This window comes from Electrona antarctica, assembly GCF_951216825.1.
Source record: "Electrona antarctica genome assembly, chromosome: 9".
NCBI classification, from domain to species: Eukaryota; Metazoa; Chordata; class Actinopteri; order Myctophiformes; family Myctophidae; genus Electrona; species Electrona antarctica.
In genome coordinates this window covers 40593827-40616132 of record NC_136790.1, presented here as the reverse complement: position 1 = coordinate 40616132, position 22306 = coordinate 40593827, and the positions used below count along the sequence as shown (strand labels likewise).

Here is a 22306-nt window from a genome sequence, read left to right as displayed (position 1 = left end):
CATACTTCCGGTCCAGGACTTGGCCCAGTTGGTTGTCCCCACGCTCAATGCGTAGTCTATGTAGGAGAGCCGCCATTGGACTGGCCCCATGAAGTGAACGCAGTTTGCGTAACTCTGTCTATATCTAAGGCTCTGCCTGGGCCAAAAAAGTTTGGGAAACCCTGCTCTACATTTCTTGAAACCAGGTATAAATCTAAATTAGGTATTTGAACTGAGCTTTTGTACCTTGTACAGTAGATCGCCTATTTTCTGGGAAGAGGTTGGTGTAGTGTGGAAGAAGCCAAAAGTCAAGTTTACTAAGTGTGAGGGCTTAAATTGTTAAATGTCTGAAAATACACATTAAGATAATGTGTAAACAAGCAAACAAACAAATTCTGAGGGTCTGTCTGTGTGTCTGCATGGAGCGAACCGCAAGTTTCGTGCGCACCGCCACTAGACTCTAGAACTAGAACTCTTTCCATTACCGTCTAACACACATAGTGGCAACTTTTTTTGTTTAATCTCCAAGTGCTTAAAATGACACCTCAGAGCGTCAGATCGGTTGGATTTTGATTGTGTGTGTATTGTGAACCCACTGCACCTAATCCAAACAATGCTCTCCCTAAATAACAAGGAATCGCCTGCTGTCACTGTGCCAGCGATGGTCTTAACTTGAAGTGCAAAGTCTGTGGGGAAAATAGAATTGTGGCATGATCGCGCCAGACCACAACTAATTTTAAGACCAACACACGCCCACGCACAAAACAGCTGGAAGATCATTTGGTATCTAGACAAACGCAGGAGCAAGTGTGATTTTAAAGATGGAGTGCTGTGATTTTTCTATTTTCTTTTTCAGTTTTTCATATGTTTATGAGGTGACAGTATTTCATTAGACCTCTTGGTGTGGTTGTTATGTGCAATGATGATGTCTTCCCTTTGTATTTAGGGTTTCTTCCTGGAGGCTATGGTTATAGTGACATCACAATATCATTCCCTCCCCTAACCCCTCCCCCTTTATCATACAACCACAGCTCTGGGTGCGGCTTTAGTTCAGGTGGATCACCACCCAAAAACGACAATTTAAGTAATTCTGTACACTTTTTTTTAAAAATATTCTTCCTCCTTATATAATAATAAAATCACACCCGTGTGAAGTGAGGGGCGCTCTAATCAATTATTGACCAACCTTGAAACATACCGTAGTTACGTCACCAAAAATGGTGGTCCCTTTTTGGCCAAGGGTTTCCACTGACATACATACCGACAGACGATTTGCTCAGACACATAGGCCTATGACGTAAATTCTCCATTCATTGTCAATGGCATTTAATGTTTGTGTTAAGACATAATCTACACTATAGCTGTTTATAGGAGGGGCTAGTGCCCCTCAATACCTGATGAACATCCACTCCATCTTTAACATCTGCGTCGGGTGGACAATACCATCTGCCTTGCGCAGAAGGACAGAAGAGACTTTTATCCCATGCATGTCCTTGGCGGGATCTTTAATAATATGATTAATGCTGATTCAACTCTACTCAACTGGAAATAGTGCTGTAGTAATCCAAAGTTCATTGTTCAAGCTTATGTTAGACCTGATATTTTAATTGAGCACCGGGGCCATAGATCTTAAAAGTTACTTGAGATTGATTTCACAGCTTTCCCTCGCGGCCTGACCTGCTTTGAGATCAAGCCGGTTGGCCGCCATCCCAGCCAGTATGCCCCAACCAAACATTTCCCAGGCAAATTTCAAACAACCCTCAAGCAAATTCATGAGGAATTGGAAGTTAGTACCCCAGAGACTTGCATTGATCAAGGGTTTACTCTCACACCAGACTCCCTTTCTTTCACAGGCTGTGATTCAAGGTCTTTTTGGCTTATTTTCTAATTCCTGCTCTCCAGCACAGCATTGCTAATGAAACTTCCAGGGCCGGCTGGCCTGCCCAGCCCTCCCGGTCTTCCACATAGGATTACAGTACCTCATCAACAACACCAGCAGCAATCCTTTATTAACAACCTCTGTACTGTATGGGTCCAAATTAGTTACACTATTGTGTGCATGTTATGGTGAATTCTTTGTGTAGTGATTTCTCACATTGGGGTTGATGCTGCGTGCTGTGGAAAATCTCCTACTATACATCTCAGGCCTTATCCTGTGAGCTGAAACACTTATTAATACTGGATTATTTATTGTCTCGTGACACGAATCCCTCCTCACATATAAGTGCATGTCTCACATTAATCCCGCTCCAGGTGCCCATATATCTTTCCCTTGATTAGTCCAATATTCATGCTCTGTATTTGTTCTTTTTGCAGTCTGTGGCATGTTGTCCATTGTCTCTCGATTCTACCCGTTCGCTTGGCACAGGCTCCTCGTCTTGTCATCTGTGTTTACTGTCATCTGTGTTTACTGACAGTCTGTGTTTGGTCATACCCAACACCCCTTCTCCTGGTTCAATTTGTGCTGTGAAACTTGGCCCTCCTCATCTGTAGTGGGTTAGTTAAAGCAATGGTTCTCCCACACGATTTTGGGCAGTGACGTGACAATTAAAGGATTTAGTGAAAATAGACGATCTATAAGCAAGGTGTTATTTTCACCATATTTATCTTTGGAACCTAGTCAAATTAAACTGAATGCCTCAACTCCTACATTCCAAGTGCTTATCAGGGTGGGATATGACTAATTATTTTGGGGGCTACAATCCATACATCTTATGTCCGTTGTCTCCTTCTCCCTATGGAGATAATTGCAATGATGCCTGGACTAATTATGGCAACAAGCCGCAACATATCTAGTGCGGTGTCCAATCTGCTGCGGATTCTGCTTCAAATACAGTGAGTCACTGACATTGTCAACAAGTAGGTGTTCTAATCTACTGTAGCTGACATCAGGGTAGACATTTCTCTATGAAAGAGTAGGGAGAAGAACACCTCCAAACAGATGCTATATTGTATTTATACTTTAACAGACACACACACATAGACATCCCACCTCTCCCAGAAGCGTGATTATGAGTCCCACCACAGCTCTAGGATAGACCCATCTGATTGGCTCCTGGGCAGGCATAGTTTTACTGAGGTAGAGGGTTCGGGTTAGGGTCAGGTTTAGGCATAGTTGCAAAAATGAGAACTGTCAATCACAGCAGGGTTTGCCTAGAGCTGTGGTAGGATCCATAACGCCTCCCAGAGTAGTCTTCTTGAATATGGGATCAACTCATGGACACCTGCAAATTATAAAAAATATCCCGTAAATCCCACAGAGGCAAGATAATTGTATTGTTTATTTCAATTTGGACCAATTCACCATTGCAAAATAAAATAATAATACGAAGTAATCCACCAATCTGTGCTTACCAACCATCGCTAAGTACGGTATTACTTCTTCCCACATCAATCCTGGGAGAGAAAAGGTGCTGCATGTAAAGTCATGAAACATGATATGAAAATTGATGAGGTATTGCTTAAGGTTCTTAAGTAAAAGTATCAGTGCTGCAATGTAGAAATACTCTGTTACGTAAAAGTAAAAGTTCAGAATTCCAAATTTACCTGAGTAAAAGTACAAAAGTATTGGTATCAAAATGTACTTAAAGTCCCAAAATTAGAATGTACTCATTATGCAGAATGCCCTATTTTACAAGTTTTCTAATGTATAAAATGTATTAAAATCTTTTGTAAATGTAGATTGGCTATTTACATTTTTTTGTAATAATAATCAAAATCTGCAAAAACTAAAGTTTTCAAATAATTGTAATGGAGTAAAAGTTAAAGTATTGAAAATTGGAAAAGTAAAGTAAAAAATACTGCAAAATAGTACTAAATTGGAGTTAGTTACTTTACACCACTGAGGACGTGACGGGGGGATGGATGCTCCATGAAACCAGATTATCCAGGGTGGGATGTCTTCGTACAGATCTAAATTCAAATACATTTGTATTCATTAAAATGAGTCCCAGATTGTAGCTTTAATCCTCCTCTAACAGGGGAGGATGAGGCAACAGAGTGCTGGATGTAATCTGGGTAATGATGTGAGCTGCAGAGGTGGTAAAAGTTTATAGATCATCACTGTATCAGTCAGTGCACCACACAGTCAAACCCAGAGTGTTATTTTCACTTTGAAACTGTGCAAATGTGAGCCACATTTCATTTGTTTTTTTAAAATAGATATACTGTAGATCTTGTGTGTAGCTGGGGGATAATTCTTGGCATGATGGTGTTTCATAAGCCAAGTGAAATTAAAGTATTCAGAAGAACTGCTGATTAAATCTCTAAAAGCAGGCGTTTAAAAATTGCATTTAGAAACAGTTCAAGGCAAATGTACTGTAGAGGCACGGTCTCCTCTGTGCGATGTGTCTAATTCAACGATTAAAGGAAGTTTGTCATAAACTATTTAGTATTTTAACATGCACTGAAATGAAGCACAGAAGACTGCAAAGTGCCAACATGAATGACTCACCATGAGCCAAGCTTTAGCAATTGCAGCAGTCAGATTGCATCTAAAGTAACTTCTCAAGCCATCAGATTCTTTCAGACGCACATCTATAGCAAAGAGAGTACAGCTGCAGCATGCAGTGGTTCTATTGAATAGAGGTATGTTCCAATAAGTTCTTGACCCTACCTTGTATTTGCTCTTGAGAGAAGGTGGATAGTCTCTAGTGAGCCCTGGTGTTTGTGTATTAGAAAAGTCTAAAATATTAAAGCTGTGGAAAATCTCATTGAATTTATTGACCTGAGTGGCATGTTTATGATCACACTAAAATGACTATGAACCAATATCTATACTGTCTGTAAGAGTTGTAGCAAAAAGTGTATTTTGCAAAGGAAAAAAACAAAAACACAACATGGCTGATTTGGGGATCCAAAAACATACAATCAAAAAAATATTTTTGATTGTATGTTCAAGACCTACAGTATAATGAGTATATTATATACCTGTTATAGTGCCACCATGAGGCTGTTATGACAAATCTAGGGTGGCATTTCTTCCTTGGCTAAGACCAGTGGTTCCCAAACCTTTTAGCCTGTGGCCCAAAAGAGAAACTTGATTTCTCCCCAGGACCCTACTGGGTTGTGAACTTGTGAATCTGCTGTTTTCACTACTACTTAAACATTTGTTTTCTAATTTATGGAATTTCTTAGATTTTCTTCATGAAATTACCGAAAAGAAGTTTGAATTTGTTCTTAATTCATGAAAAGATTTTGCACATATTTTGTATAGTTTTTAATTATTATATAGTAATAATTCAAAACAAAATGTAGGAAACAAATATTAATGGGACCCGTAAAATGTGTCCCGACCCAGTGTTTGGGAACCAGTGGCTTAGACAATATGTGCGTGCAAGTTCTATAGTTTCACTTTCACGGCAGTCCGTTTTTATGATTTGAGGCAAAACTTTGGAAGCCAATCTTAGCCAATCAGGATGAAATATAAAAATTTGGACAGATCCGTATAAAGTTAATCTGTACTGATTTGCATGATGTTCATTTGCATGATATTCTGGCCTCTGGCAGAGGTTCTCATCTGGTCCCTAGGGAGTCTGTGTGCACAGTTTCACGACGATTGGTCCAACGGTGCCGGAGATTAGCTACTCACAGACGTACAGGCACGTGCACACACACTGACTGACTGACTGACTGACTGACGAACTGACTGACGAACAGACAGTGGCGAAAGCATAGTCTTCAGAGACGATAATAATCGGACTAAAGGGACATAGGGAGGGGTTGCGACTAGGAAACATGTTGCCTCCCTCGAGATACAAACACCCCAGAGCCGAAGGCGGCGTCTACCTTTTTACCGTATGTCTATGGGAGATATTGCCTATAGGAACTTTTATGAATAACACACACGTGAATTAAAAAAGGAACATGCATGCTCTCACCCACCTCACCCTCCACCCCCTGCTGTCTGGTCTTCCAATGCGAAACTTTGACTATGGTGGCGGGGCTGGACACCAACTTGCTGACAACGTTAATAAAGTTATTTGAAGCAGATGCAATGGATTGCACACAAGATCCATCTTTATTGTTTGGACATTGGTGAAATTACCTCTCTGTGTCGGGAAGACAACAGAGTGAACAGACATAAAAGTTATGCATTGTGGTCACGGTAAGGATCTGATTGGTTCAATGACATTGCATAATCACAAGCTCCCGGAATTGAGTTTGTAGAAACTGGTTGCTGGTTCAGGAACATGAAGTCAATAAATATTTTCCCCACATACCTGTCTTGGTACAGTATATCAGCAGAGTAGACATTTGTGGCTGAAACTTTAATCACTTAAACCCCCTAGACTTAGGTGACATTCACACCAGAAAGCTTTGCTGCGATTAAAATGAATCCTGCTGCGCATTGGCAGAAAGTGCACTTCGTTTGGCAGGTGTGAAGGCTCATTCGAATCCTAATGCGCATTCTACTCCGAGCAAAAACGGGGGTTTCGCTTCGCTTCCAATCGCGCTTGATTACGATTCGGTGCAGGTGTGAATGCAATCCGCAGTAAATAAAGGAAATGAAGCAAACGGGCGGGTGAGGAGCTGAACACAGTTGGAGACGGAGAAGGCATATTTTACGCAGCGCAAAGATGTCCCGTTACCGTGGATAGACGTGGTCGAATGAGGAGACTGAAGCCCTGGTCGAAATTAGGAGAGTACATTAATCAATTGCTTAAGGAAACGCATAAAAACACTGCAGTGTATTATAGCCTACAGAATATTCATTCTGTCTCTGTCTCTGTCTGTCTGTCTGTCTGTCTGTCTGTCTGTCTGTCTGTCTGTCTGTCTGTCTGTCTGTCTGTCTGTCTGTCTGTGCGTGCGTGCCGTAAACATGGAGTGCTGTCACTGTGTGGGCCTGGGGACTGGGGAGTAGGGACTTTCATCTCGATAAACTTGTAAACATTTTTGCGCTGCTGTCTGTTTATCAGTGCGCTCAGCGCTGTTCCTTCCATGCCCAAAAGAACAGTGCGTGGATGCATGCGTATAGAGAGAGAGAGAGAGAGGGGGGGGGGGGGGGGGGGTGGGTCCAGTCCCAGACGGCACGACACATGCACGTTATGAGTATAATTTGAAATTTTGATCACCATAGATTTCACTGTGTAGGCTATAGTTTATGAATGGAACACATTGATAAAGGTCCCCCTGCTGCGTTTCCAATTGCTGCGGATGACAGTGTGAAGGCAAACCGCAGCAAATTAAATATGCAAGAAGTCCCAATTCTCCTCCCATTCGCATCGAGTCTACCGAAGTATTAGGTGGGAATGTGACCTTCGTAAACTGGACCTGAGTTACCTCTGTACTTACTCTTTTCTTCAGCAAAAATAGCCGATCTATAAGCTCGGAATATTGTGAGCTTGTAGATCTGCTATTTTTGGCTAATTATCCCCCCCAGAATATGGTTGCTGGGGTTCAAGTGGTTCATCATTCTATATTCCCTTTGTTGCCTTAATTGATTGATGGGTATGATTACCCATTCTTTCTTGTTTTGTTTTTTTCCCACCAGTTGCCATCTTGCTGAAGGATGACTACTTTGTGAGAGGTGCAGGCCTGCCTGGCCGTTTTAAGGCGGAGAAGGTGGAGTTCCATTGGGGCCAGAGCAATGGCTCAGCGGGCTCAGAGCACAGTATCAGCGGCAGGAGGTTTCCTGTAGAGGTAAGAGAAAGTACAGAAGACATTAGGGCTGGGCAATTAACTGAAAAACAAATGGAGGACAACACACTCCATATTTTCACGTAGCTGCCTATGGAACTGCTTATATGGATATGGCCTTGTCAGAGTGACGTCAGAGGGCCGCCCGCCGGTCCACCCTCCCATTAGCTAATTTTAATATAAATGTTTGTTTTTTTTCTGTCACATTGCAATGCGTTGTGAGCTTCTACAACAGCTATTTTCACTATTTGTTTTTAATAATTGTTCATTAATCATAAAGGCACAAGTTTGAAATCATTGGGATAATAGGGCTGGGCGATAAATCATATCGCCCAGCCCTAGAAGACACGCATGCACATCCCAGCTCTACGAGGCTTGGTGCTGGATCAAAAGTTATTGAATGATAAATAATAATAAATAGAATTCACACACCAAAAAGGTTTGGTTGTGCGAGTCCCATTTGCAGGTATTCATTAGAGTGTAACGTTTTCAAACCACCAGACTCTGCCTCAGACTTAACAATTTACAATTTACAATTTAGGCATTTAGCAGACGCTCTTAATCCAGAGCGACTTACATTAAGCAATAACAAAAAGCATGGCATACATCACATATATAAAAAGTAGTTATCATGAATCATGCGTAAACTAAGAACGTAACAGTGGAGTATCTATGTAAACTATACATACTATACTATATAATATATTATACATGTGTACTATAAAGTGCTATGACTACATAAAGTGCAATTCTAGAGCTGTCTACGTAACAAGCTATAAGTCTGTTTAAAATACTATCTAAGTCTACATAATGTGCTATCTAGACTTAGATAGTATTTTAAACAGTAACAGTAACAGTATTGTGATGAAGAGTCTGGCAGTGGTGGATCCACATGTTAGACTATAGACGTAGGAAGAGCCTCTGCCACTTGAATTAAGGTGACTTGATTGACATCAAAAAGTGCCTGTCAGCTCAAACCAGCAATGCAATCATTTGTTTTAAATAATGTTGCACACAAATTTCAGTAGCATTAAATAAAATAAATAAAAACAATTCCATTTCTCCCCCTCTATTTCCCATTCCAAGTGCGTATGTAACGCCAGTGCTGCTATTCCAAAGCCCCCTCAGGTACCTTTTTAAACTAGTTTCAGCAATGAGATCATTTTTTTTTTTCAGTGGATAGATCTTGTTGAGCTGGTTTGAAATTATCTCCTCAAGTCAAAATAGTGTGGGCACCCCTGAGCTAGTGGTTGCAATATAATTCAGAGAGAAGATGATGTATAGACTGACATCTGGATAACTTTTCAGTTGTCATGGAAAAGAATTCTGTTTTTAAAAGGAAATATGTACAGTACACTGAAACAGAAGTCTGATGTTCCAACTATACACTCTGGACTATTTTCAGTAGTAAACAGAAAATACATTTCCTGGGTCACCAATTTTCATGCAAATCAGAATGAAAATCACCATTCATCAGCTTCAAATTTATAGTGTTCCAGTTCCAATTTTGTCTGCTGATTGTTTTGTTTCATCGCTTCCAATTTCACTTCATCCTGTATGATTCTTCTCTCCTGATTGGAGGAAATTGTGAATATGTGAATATGTATTTTCTGTTTGATGGAGAGACGGGGGGCCCCTATTACTGAACAAATACCCTACACAAATGATTACACAATATATATTTTTAAAATAAATTCTATGTAACAATTATTTTACGCAAATGTCACCATAACAATCAGCTGACCGTCTGTGCGGCATGTGCGTGAATCTATTTTGCGTCTGAGCATAGACATGGTAACGCCCCAACCGGGCCTCCGATTGGCCTACCGACACTGCCCGTCTTGACTGTCCTCCGAGACGCGAGGTTACTCCTTGGTGAGAAATAATACAAGAGAATGACAGCTTGGCAAACTAATATTGTTTGCTTTGATTGAATAATTGATTGAACACGTACGTTGTACTATGATTTGATTTGGGTGTGTTTTAAATAAAGTATTAGTGTAGATTATTGTGTATTAATCTAATTATAGTAAACTGATACTTTTATACTAAAAAGGATAAAGATGAAGGGAAAAGAGACCTTTTTACAGTACAATAATGTTTCAAGTTTACACATACAAATAATTGACACAATAATCAACACAAACACTATTTAGAACACACCCAAATCAAATCATATTACGGCGTACATGTTCAATCAATGATTCCATCAAAGCAAACGGCATAAACAATATTTGTTTGCCTCTTCTACAAAAATAAAAGTTACAATTTACAGTTCTCTTGTATCGTACCGTACTTGTATTAATTCCCACCACGGAAAGCTGTCTAAGCTCAGACGCAAAATAGATTCACGCGCGGCATGTAGATAGCTTGCATTTATCTTTTTCACACCTTTCATCTCATTGATCTCCCGACTTAAAGTCTGTAGCGGTCTCAGCATAACAAAGTTTGGCATGTATGCTGCTAATCAACGCCACATTTCTAGTACACAATGGAAGCAGGCCTGGGAATTACCTCCACACATTTTTTCCACATGTTTTATACTTTTTTAAATATTTAATTCACATTTAGAATGGAAGTCAGTGGTGGGATCTGGCTGAAACCATGTCCCGATATAAAGTCATATATCGTGGATACTTAATACATGACTGATGTCATAGACTAGCCACATTAAGTCAGAGCTCCACATAGAGAATTATTAGCATTAGTCTTTCTTTCTATATCTTTTCTGTTAATTCACAAATCCTGTGTATGTCTGTCCTGGGCGTACTTGGGACATTGTCCGACCGATTGACTTCAAACTTGGCCTGTGTGTCCCAATTGACACCAATGTGTGATCAGACCAACGGTTCCATAACCAAAATTGCGATTGTGCCTGGTTGCCTGCAAAAATTAGCATTGTTAGGCGAGCATGTATGTCAACAGTTTGTGTTTTATGTGACATAAGTAAGATGTTATAAGCCGTTAAGAAATTGTGAAAATAACCGATCTACAAGCTGTGATTGAATACTTAACACAGTTTAAAACTGTCTCTGACCCAAAAATCCCTGGGGGGGCTTGTTTCCATTGTCGTCACAATTAATGCGGTGCGTTGTGAGCTTGTAGATTGGCTATTTTCACTATTAAATAGGGCTTATAAGTCATTAATTCATGATGTATTTTTGTATATTTGGGTCTCGGGGAGATACTAGATTTGGGTCTCAGCTGAAAAGGTTTAGGAGTTAACATGAAACTCTTTGTTCTATCTTACTTGATCTGTGGGGTAGATCCTGCCACAGTGGCCTTAAAAACATTGGCGTGGAAAATTGTCATGGCTTCACGTGGCCAGTCTGTGACCTCAGCCATCTATGATATATCTATGATGACATAATGACTCCATATTTGGGCATGGTTTCTATTGTAAAAATACAAGTTAAATATTCTTAATTTCCTATGTTTCTTACTTGCCTGAGCCCTACCTTGGTTCATCTGTTTGACTGTCTGTGTCTCTGCATAGCCACTTTAGTTTTTCCCCCTGCCCATGTATGGGCATATCGGTTGGATCGCGATGCAACATACATTACAGTAGATGGGCTAGATGTGAGGACCGCCTCTAATAATATTTAAAGACACACAGACACACACACAGCTGTGTATAGGAGGGCTAGCGCCCCTCAAAAAATGTCAGTATGTGCTCAAATGTCTGATTTGTTAGTTTGTGGGTTGTGTTGGTGACTTCTGTACTCTGGAGTCTTCAATAAATAGCTTTGACATTTTCTTGGAGAGGAAGCCCGGTGAATTGTCAGACCTCATTTGAAGTGTCTCATTGAAATGATGAACAGAGGAGAAACTGAAGGATAGACAACCCTCTTCCTTTACCAGCCATCCTGTTTAGCACATTGAGCCGGGATAGAATTGGCTTGACTTTTGGCAGTGATTGAGTTGCAGTAAGTGAGGGAAACATCCCTTGACCTGGGACATTGGCTCAGAGACAGGAAGTGCCACTTTCATGGAAGAAAGAAGGCCTTCCACACCGCAAGCTGCAACAGCATACACACTACAGTAATACGAACAAAGTGACATAGTTCCAGAGAAACGCTGTTCATACGCACATTTGGAGATATTAATTTGTATGTTTGCAGGCTAAGTTAAGTGTGAAAATAAACCCGACAACACATGCAACACAACATTTTAATATTATTTTAATGGCGTTGATAATGCATAAAATGGGCCCGCTGCCCGCCGCTGACAAGAGCCATGGTCTGGATCTAGCAGCCACCTCCCCTGATGCCAAAATTATCATTCCCCTCTGAGGGACTACAAACACAACCAAATGGCAATTAATGAATGGAGAGACAGCACACTCTTTGTCTACAGAAATAGAAAAAGACAAAATATGTCGAAGTGTGTCAGTGGAAGATGGTTTTGAAGAATTTGACTTATTTTGAACATATTTTATACAGCCAGCTTATTCTGTACCTCTCACACATTGATACATTCACACGTGACACCTAGTTGAACCAAGTTACCCTTTAATCAAAAGAAATAATGACATTCCAGAGCCTCAGAAATATTACCATAAAAATAGTACCATAAATCAGGGCTCCTTTTTTTTAACGCTGGGTCCGTTGACCCTTTGGTGGTCTGCGGCCTGCGGGCCATTCATTGTTGGTGTGTGATACCAATCCATACAAATACATGTGATGTATTTGACATAATATTCGTGACCATTATGTATTTGTTGAACAGCCACCATCATCACCAAAGCATGTGATGTATTGCCATGCTTTTGTTCTTGCTTTTGATTGATTGATTGAAAAATGTATTAACAGTTTGCGGAATTACAGTACATTTCAAGCACAAACTCAATACAAAGGCTGTTAACTGTGAGTGGACGACCCAATTAAGCATTACACTTGTTTCCAATAGGGTCCACCATGTTCAAATCATCAAAAACATTTAGAGATGTACAAATAGACACTTCTATATAGACAAAGGACAGAACAGGAATTCATCATAAAGGAGGTAAAAAGGGAAAAGAAACATATACAGTGAGGGGAAAAAAGGGTTAATGTAAATCGCTCTGGATTAAGAGCGTCAGCTAAATGCCTAAATTGTAAATTGTAATCAGTCCGATCCCTCGCTGCCATCTCTCACTACTGTACAAAACAAAATACATTACAACCTATTGAAACCCATTCCAGCCAGGCTATTTCCACATTCCCATTCCAGCATCTCAATTAGGTGTTAAATGTTCATATTAATGCACAGCCACAAAACAAACTTGTAGAATACTATGAAAACATTGTGCCTTCTATGGCATGTTGGAGATGTAATTCTCCCCACATTTCCTGTCTCATAGAATATAGAATATGATATCTACATTAATCAAATAATGGCTGGAAAGTGAGATTAATTTCCAATTCCTCACCTGCGATGGAAGCTATAAATATTCATAGCTGTGCGTGATCGTCATGGTGACTCGCGCGTAATGAAAATGTTAATCTAATACCAGTTACATAATTATTGAATAGAACCAGAATCAGGCGAATGTGAACAGAAAACATCAATCGGTTCAAAAGGCACATGCCCTTAACTCGCATCTGTTTGAGACTTTGACCATAAGAGTAAAAAAAGGGGTCTTACAATATTCAACCTGTTCAAATTAATTCAGTCTGAAATTGGCAACTGAAGTAGATCTACAAGCAGATCTACACATTCACAAGGGCGGCAGTGGCTGTAGAGTGGCCGGATGGGAACCACAAGGTTCCCAGTTCGAACCCGGGCTCCCCCAGAGTTAGTGTAGAAGTGCCCTTGAGCAAGACTCTGAACCCCTAATTGCTCCCGATGTGCAGGTTGGTGCCTTGCATGGTTTTCTCCGTCATCGGTGTGTGAAATGTGGGTGTGAATGGGTGAATGTAATGCACAATCTCTGTAAAGTGCCTTGGATAAAGGCCCTATATACAGTTGGAGGCCATCGATATTGTCCTTTTCTTTTTGCTGAGGTTTGTGTGATCTGCGCAAAAGGACAGTTAACCCATTTTGGGCGGGAACCCCTTTTGGTGTTTTAAACATTGTTATAATTTAGCTATTGAAAAATAGCAGATCTACAAGCTCATAGCGCGCCACCGAGTGGCGCGCTACGAGCTTGTAGGTCTGCTATTTTTGAAAAATCGTGAAAATATTACTTTCAGAAAACTGGAGGATTTAGAAGGATTTTTTTTAATTTTGAGGTCAGGCCTAAATGGGTCAAATGATAAGGGACAATATCGGTGGCACCCAACTGTAAATGCACCATTTACCATTTACAATGCGCTGCACCTAGGACTCATTGTTGGCGTTCAGGTTGGCTATTTTCTGCAGGTGACACCGGTGTACAACAAAGTCCTTCTCCCAGCTCATTGGTGAACAATAGCTTAGCTGTTAGTGGAATTCCAAAGTTATTAGTAAATGAAGAACAACCCAGTGAAAACTGTACGACCTATGATTTGCATTTACAAAGTGTAGTCATAAGAATAGAGAAGAAACAAAGTCGGACAATTTAAAATATCTATAATATAAAGAGTATAAAGAGAGTCAAATTCTATATACGTTAATATACGTATAATAATGAATCGCCTACATAATTAACAGATTGTTTCAATCGCGACCGTCAACACAAACTGTGTGTAAAAACTATATGATGTGGCTCAAAGGATCAAAATCAAATTAATGATTTCATGCAGTATCATACCCTAATGATCATTCATATACCGTAATTTAATGCCACATTGTACGTAACTGTAATTATGTGCGGATGTTATGAATCCAACACCTGATCATATTCCTTGTGATTCTTGTGAGTATATGTTTAGTTCTCTGAGGGCTGAAGCAACATGACCTTGGAGGCTTATCTCCAGGGCTTATTTGTCTCTGCTAAACAGAGGCTGTTTTCCAATCTGCTACTGTATCTAATTATCTCTCCACTCCATACAGTATGAGTCACATTCATCCCTGAAACACATTCTACTTTACAGAAAACATTTAGGCCTGGATACAGTAAGCGTTTGAGCCACTTAAGGTGTGTATGCACTATGCAGTGTGCACACTGTGTAAATGACCAGGTTTGCTTAATGTCTTGCCATGCCATAGACTAGAGTGCCCGTCTGGGAGCCGTACCCTGGCTCCTTCTCACATGTCAAAGTGTCTTTGAGCAAGACGCTGAACTCCAAGCTGCTCCCGATGGGCAGGTTGGTGTGTGAATGGGTGAATATAATGCACATTGTAAAGTGCTTTGGATAAAGGCACTATATAAATGCTGTTCATTAACCTGCACCGGGAGGATACTAACACCCACAGTTGTAAGCCATATAAATGGAAATTGTCTACTCCTAGTCCTATTTATCAATCCTTTGTGACTTAAAGACGTAGGGAAATGAAAAATATGTTTTTCACAGTTTTAGAGCATACCCGTGGCGTGGACATGATATGGGCATACCTAACAAACTATGCCAAAACTTCCATTTCCATTTTTGTGTATTTTTATATCAAAAGTCCATAAAAAGCCAATTTTAATTACTTCATTTGAACAAAAATGTGAAGCGTGATGACATGTTGAGGCCCGCATGAATACAAATGACGCTTGATTTCATTCACCCGTTTGATTCCCATAGCTGCACGTTCCTCCAAACACAGCTGATGTTGATTACAGAACTACTCAGTTTTTAATCTCATTTAAGATGAGATCCAGACAATGTATTACTCGTTTTAAACTTAATCAGCACGCTAAAATGTGTATCTGAAAACATTATAGCTTAGAAATAAGCCACATAGTAGCAATACATGTTTTTTTTTACTGTCTGTCTTGTAAACAAACAGACTCCATGTGTCGCTGATGTAGCAGAGCTACGTCCCATACCCTGAAGGGATGCGATGCTCTGATTGGTTCAGAAGCACACAGAGTAAAACTTAAAAATAAAATGCTCCAAAAAGCCATTGCAACCCGTCTTTAAAGCCTTCAAACTAATGTTACGCAAATTCAAATCTTTCAAAGGCGAGGTAAAGAAATCTACTTATGCTACTCAAGCAATGCAATGGTGGCTATTATTGCTGAAAACCCCAGACCTCAGCAACATCAAGTAAGGCAACCGAGGGAGAAAATATTCTTTGCTTAAGTGTCTCTATCTCAACTCTCTGAGGCTGAAATAATCTGAAGATAACGTTTAAGTATCCAACCATTCCATTATGTAGTTGTATGAACTGAATTGCCGGGCCACTTTTATACAGCGTGTGTAGCTGATTCTCTCATTTGCCATCAGCTTTGTTGAATTAGCCTTAAGTTGAAGTATGCAATTTGCCCTTGCAGTTAGTGCAGAGCTTCGCTCAGTAGCTTTTGTGCACTACAATCTCATTTGCATACATTTCCTGAGGCCTAAATACACCTGGCCTCCGGGCCTGCCGACAACACCAGGGGTCCGGAGGCTTGGGGGTCATCTGCTAGGTGTATACATTACAGTATATTGTGTATATTTTCAACAGTTTTCTGAAAAACTTGTGTTGCAACATCAGTGGTACTCAAACTCTTTCATGTCAAGGACCAGAAAAGTATTTGTTTTTGAAGTGACGCACACTGTGAGCTTGTATATCTGCTCATTTTATTAGTCAAAGTATCGGCCAAGCTACACCAAGTGTTTCAGCGCGCGTTCACGCGTATACACACACACACACACACACACACACACACACACACACACACACACACACACACACACACACACACACACACACACACACACACAGTAAATAGCAGTGTATATATAGTGCTAGTTTTGCTGTGTTTAGAATCACAAAGGAAGACAGAATAAGCCCAGTCAAGTCAACATCTGTTTATTCACAACTAGATAAAGGTTGCAGCCTTAGGTAAAAAAAACTAGAGCAGAAACCAACCATGTTGTTAGTTCTCTGTATCTGTGGGTTATACCTCCTAACGGCAGCTTGTCAGTCTGGCTTCACTGCATTATCCATGCATGAGGCCATCTTCTGGGCTGGATGTTTGTCCTCGTGGATGTCAGCATAGAATGCAAATGATGGAGCTCATCCGTTGGCGTAATGTGTGCTCATGGTCTGAGGATTTTTGGGGATCACTTCACTGCAGACCCATGGTGCTTGGGACCCCTGGTGTTGTCAACTGGCCTGGCTTCTATTCCACCAGGTGTATTTTGGCTTTAAGAGAAGATACGTGCATTGCACTTTTAGCTCATGAACCTGCGGTGCAAAACATGTGCAATCCGCCTTAGTAAAGCCTTAGTTGGTGAATCTGGACACAAATCAAAGGTTTGTGGTCAAAAGTTTTTGCATATTATGGTTCAAAGGTCAATGTACAGTAGAGATTAAAGGGATAGTATGGCAACATTACCAAGTACGGAAAGTAAAGCTACACTTGAACTCTGCGCTTTATCGTTTTCATTTAATGTCTCTATTTTATTTTTTGTATTAATTATGTATTATTATGCCTTACGTAAAGCATTTCGAATTGCCTTTGAGTATGAAATGACCGCATATAAATTAGATACATTTGCCTTGCCTCTTCAGAACCACAAATGATACACTAAGAAACATGCGCGGAAGAAGCTGCTTCTAGCTTCTTTGGTGTGAATGAAGCATTAGTGCAGTGAGTTTAGTGCATCACTAAAAAACACTAAGAAACATGCAAGCATGGTACAGTATGCGTACACAGGCAAGAAGATACATGGAAAAGACCTCTACCACATGTTCATGTAAGGCACCCATGGACTGCTTGGCCTGTGGCTCCTGAGCTTGACATTAATCTTGATGGTCTTTTCTGTAGGAGCGAAGTGGGGAAATCGATAGATGGACCACCTGTTCTCTCAAACAGCGCAATGAAAAATGAAAGAGTGATTTCCCCCTCAGGGGGCCTCAGGGAGATCTACTACAATAATATATTAGAATGTCACAAGGTTAGATTAATTATACATGGATTATGAATCGCACCCCAGTGGGGCATGCGTGTGCATACAGTGCTGTGGATTGTGAATATTGGACTTGGGGTGAAAGTACATGCTTTTAGTGCAAAAGCCAAAAGTTACATTGCATGCATATCTGCCCAACACAAAACACTCTCATATGGGCCGACAGTAATTAGACCTGAGACCTGAGCAAGGTTGTTTATGGCTGTTGCTCCCCTTTCCCCCGGGTACCAGTACATGATATAATAATGATGAGCAGTACTAAATATACAATAATCCTCACAATCTTTTTACACTCAATCAACCTGATGTTCGCTGAAATGATATTCTGCTGTTGGTGACCAGGTGGTAACAATGTAAACAATGAATAGAGTATGAAACAGGCATGTACGAAGCAAATGGACACTTCAGGGTCTGTAACTCCAGGTGTGTACAGTACAAATGGAACCTTACCAGTCCTTTTGGTTCCATTTGTACACTCTCAGAGTAAAATGAACACAGAGGACTTTACAGTATAGACCTACACTTATGGGACCATGATTATGGGACCATAATCTACACTGTAGATTATGGTCGCAGAGATAACACAGATGTGTGTCTCTGACCTAATGCATATCAAACTAGGGATATCGATATTAAAATGGGTGAGAATCACTGAGTGACCCATCTACTGTCTAGCACTGTAAGTATAGGGTACAGTATGTACTCCTTGTATGGATTATAATATCTTCTGGCGATAGAAGTGGCCACAGTTTATTATACTTAAATGAAGAATGAAGCCATTCGGATTATTCATGGCTATGTCTTCGGTTGTAGGTGCTGTTTTTATTGCCTTGAAAGTATTTGATAATTGAATAATGGAGTTTGCCAAGTGTGCTCTCCACAGGAGCGGGTCATGTTGCCAATTTATGTGAATAAATGAAGTCTGGGTAGGGGGGGGTGGAACTAATTGGCTAATGTAGTTAATAACATTTGAATGGTGATGGATGACCGGTGCCCTTGACTTGCTGAGTTCTCAGGCAGACAACGAATTGGTGCCATTAAAGACCACAGTTAAAACCGCTCAGGACAAAGCTGATTAGTGATTACCCTCATGAACCTTTAGCCTCCCTATTCTGGGGCACACATTTGGTGAAAATGGCACATCTACAGGCTTGGATATCTTGTAGACTGCCTATTTTTAGCGAAGATATTTGGTGGGAGGGGGAAAAAGGATAAAGTATTACATTTTGCCTGGTTATTTAATTTCTTTTCCACAGTGCATCCAGCTGGGGTCTAGTTGTCAGGTGTAGGTCAGGCAATTTAGGTTATAAATTAGTGACATTAGGCCTAATTTACTCAAACATGGCTTGCGGACCAATGGCCAACTGAGTCTATTTCTGTCATAAGTGAATGAAATTACCTAAGTATAAATCCTGAACAGCCATATGCAGGACTCTTCCTTATGTGTATCCCAAATTATGTTGTAAATTCAGAGAGTGTGTTGTGATTAGAGGCAATTGGTAGCTGCGATTAGAGTCAGGTCCTGCTGTTAGATCACACTGCATGAAACGACCGTAATTCCACATTAATTCCCCTCTCTCCACATGATCATCACAGTAAGGATATTAGTATGCAGGAATAGCATATTCAGATAACTTAGAGTGATCTAAAAGTGTAGCGGTAGAACAAGAAAGGTCCTTTACAGAGATCATGGCCGATTTATGTGTATGATGATAAATAAACCCCCTTTTTTTTGTGGCCCTTGAAATAGCTTTTCATCAAATCCTGCGGCAGCTTGTCTAAGTGATGGATAACGGGAGAGCTGCTGCAGTTCTCCCAAAGTCTCCTGGCTGTCGTGGCTGAGGCCTTTTCTTTGCTTTGTTCCCCCTCGCAGATGCAGATCTACCTGTACAACTCGGACGACTTCGACAGCCTCACCGCTGCCATCAAGGAAAGGCGCATCATCGCTGCGTTGGCAGTCTTCTTCGAGGTACAGTCTGACAGGCATGTGACCAGGCCTGAAGGCAGTGGTGGTGGAAGAAGATTTGGGACTCAAGTGAAAGTGGCATTACCCACAATACTTTGTTATGAGTAAAAGTACTGCATTATAAATTACTTCAAAGTCAAAATAGAATGTATGCAGAATTACCACTTCAGAATAACATCATTATATACTGTATATGATTATTGACAAATTAATGCTATTCTAATAACAATTTGATTCATTATTAATAATCTAAATATGTGAAGTAACTAGTACCTAAAGCTGCCAGATACGTAAATGTAGTGGAGTATAAATGTACATCTCATTCTGAGATGTGGTGGAGTAGAAGTATAAAGTATCAAGAAATGGAAGTACCTAGTAATTGTACTCAAGTACAGTAGTTGAGTAAATTGACTTAGTTACTGTACATCACTGCCTGAAGGCAAAGAGGCTAGCAGTCATTCAAGTGTGCACCGGCGTGATTGATTGTTCTCTTGAGCCGCACGCCTGCTCTGTTCCTGGTCTCTAGTTACCTGTCCACGCACGCACGCACGCACGCACGCACGCACACCGTACCAAAAGTAGAAAGTATAATGTCCCATTTGGCCATTTCACAAGTTTTCAAATTTGTAAAATGTACTTTAGGAAATAGCAGACCTACAAGCTCACAATGCATCGCATCAACTAAAAATACATGGCATGGATGCACCTGGGACGTATCCTCAGTGATGTATCCTGAGGTCATGAATGCACCTCAATACTTACTTATGTAAATGTAATGTAAATGTACGTATTTACTTTCCACCAGTGCTTGTGTATTAACCCATATATGGGCAACTGGTGGCCCGGGGGCCACATGCAGCCCCCACCATCACATATACCCATATACTGCCTCCTGCTGGACGCAGAGCCAACCGCAGACTGCCGAGGCTATTTCAATGCAGCACACACTGCACTGACACCCTGTTTTGGGCGTCCATGTTTAATGCTACATAAATAGCGTCAATGCTAGTGAGCTAAAATGAAGCCATCCTTGCTCTAGAAAGCGCCAATGATTCCATCTAAACCACCGGATAATCAGCAAAGACCTCCGAACATCGCGCATTTTATCCAAACCATGGAGAGCTCCGTAGATTAGGAGTTATTCAGCTTTTTAGTCAGCCTGTATAATGGGAGGTGGACGGCAGCGCGGTTGCGCAACCCGGTCTAGGATCGCTAAAGAAGGAAAGGCCAAGCCAAAAAAATAATAAAAAAATAGAAATCAGCGATACGGTTTGATATCAATTCAGACGGAACATTACGCCAGAAGCAGTTGCCGGTTGGATTCCTTCTGGCGGAACGTTCCGTCACAAGCAGTTAAACCGTTAATGCGGCCCACAGGATAATATCAGAATACTGATATATTATTGATTTCAGACATGCAAACATGACCCGCTTTCATTTCTTCAGTATACAGTATGTACTGTACCTTAATGCCTAATATTAAAATGTTATTGTGTTTTTTGATATCCAATGTATTAGTATTTAGTTCATAAAGTTAACACAACTATAACTAAATGCATTTGTAATTAAACTTTAAACAGGATTTAAATTCAAATATATCAAAAATAGCTTATCTAGTTCTGAGCTTGTAGATCGGCTATGTTTGCTACGACAGTAAGATGCAATGTGGCCTTCTGGAGTGAGTGTGGAAATATAGTGGCCTTCTCCATCGTCAAAGTTGCCCACCCCTGTATATGAGCCCATAGTGTTACAGCAGTGAAAGCAGTAGCTGCAGAGTAAATGTACGTAGTTACTTTCCACCAGTGCTTGTGTATGAGCCCATAGTGTTACGGCAGTGAAAGCAGTAGCTGCAGAGTAAATGTACGTAGTTACTTTCCACCAGTGCTTGTGTATGAGCCCATAGTGTTACGGCAGTGAAAGCAGTATAGCTGCAGGCTCTGCTCCGTTGGCCCTGGTGTCCTCTGGGAGCCATTACGGCAGAGGAGAAACCCAATCAGAGAGCGGACACTTCCTCCACTGCTATCCCCCATAAACCTCATTTCTCGTCACCGCTGTCCCCAAAGAGTTCGCCATATATGTCCTCATTGTTGTGGTCTCTGTCCTCGCTGGTGTGGAAAATGCTTCCGTAGTGCAGCGGCGTAATGTTTTTTATGATTGTCGATTGTCACTGTGTTTACTGTACATTCATATTTTTGAGTGGTGCAACCACTCCAAGGAACAGCTTTGTCCCTAAGTCCCAACCTATGTCCTAACCTATGTGACTATGTGACTATGTGACTATGTCCCGATGTTTAGAGTACCAATAGGGGGTGCTGTTGCACCACTTCAGACTGGTCTGATTTTTTCATTAGTTTGTAGGTTATATTGCAACTGTAATATGACTGATGTCATATGACATGATTGTGATCATGATGAATTTTGTTTCTTGAAACGGTTCTCGGCTCTGTATGTCTTTTGACCTTAGCAGCATTAAAAAATGAAACTTTTTTTGAACTAAAACAAGCCATTTAACCCCCCCCCACCCCCCAACCCCATGAAAATTGATGACCACTCATGAATTGTCCCAGTTTCACCAGACGTTCCTTTTGTGAGCTATTCCCCAGCATGAACCAGGAATAATTACTATACTGCAGGTCCAGGTTCATGCTCTCCGCTATACTTCCTGTTTCTATTACCAACACCTCTGCAAACGATAACAGGTAGGCAGCATTGTATGGTAATATTCAGCTTTATCAGTATATAGGCATGGGTCATTTCTCAAACAGAGGAGCGCTGG

At 40.7% G+C, this 22306-nt stretch overlaps 2 protein-coding genes across 2 annotated transcripts in view; both read left to right on the top strand.

Annotated features, from left to right (window-relative positions):
* Positions 1 to 22306, top strand: part of cplane2 (ciliogenesis and planar polarity effector 2) — a 395788-nt gene that overhangs the window by 297496 nt on the left and 75986 nt on the right. The window lies entirely within an intron of this gene.
* The window catches only part of ca16b (carbonic anhydrase XVI b), a 128047-nt gene that overhangs the window by 58400 nt on the left and 47341 nt on the right, over positions 1 to 22306 (top strand). Inside the window, 2 exon segments of the mRNA XM_079509913.1 lie at positions 7472 to 7620; positions 19438 to 19533. Of these exon segments, the coding sequence (XP_079366039.1) occupies positions 7472 to 7620; positions 19438 to 19533 (245 nt within the window).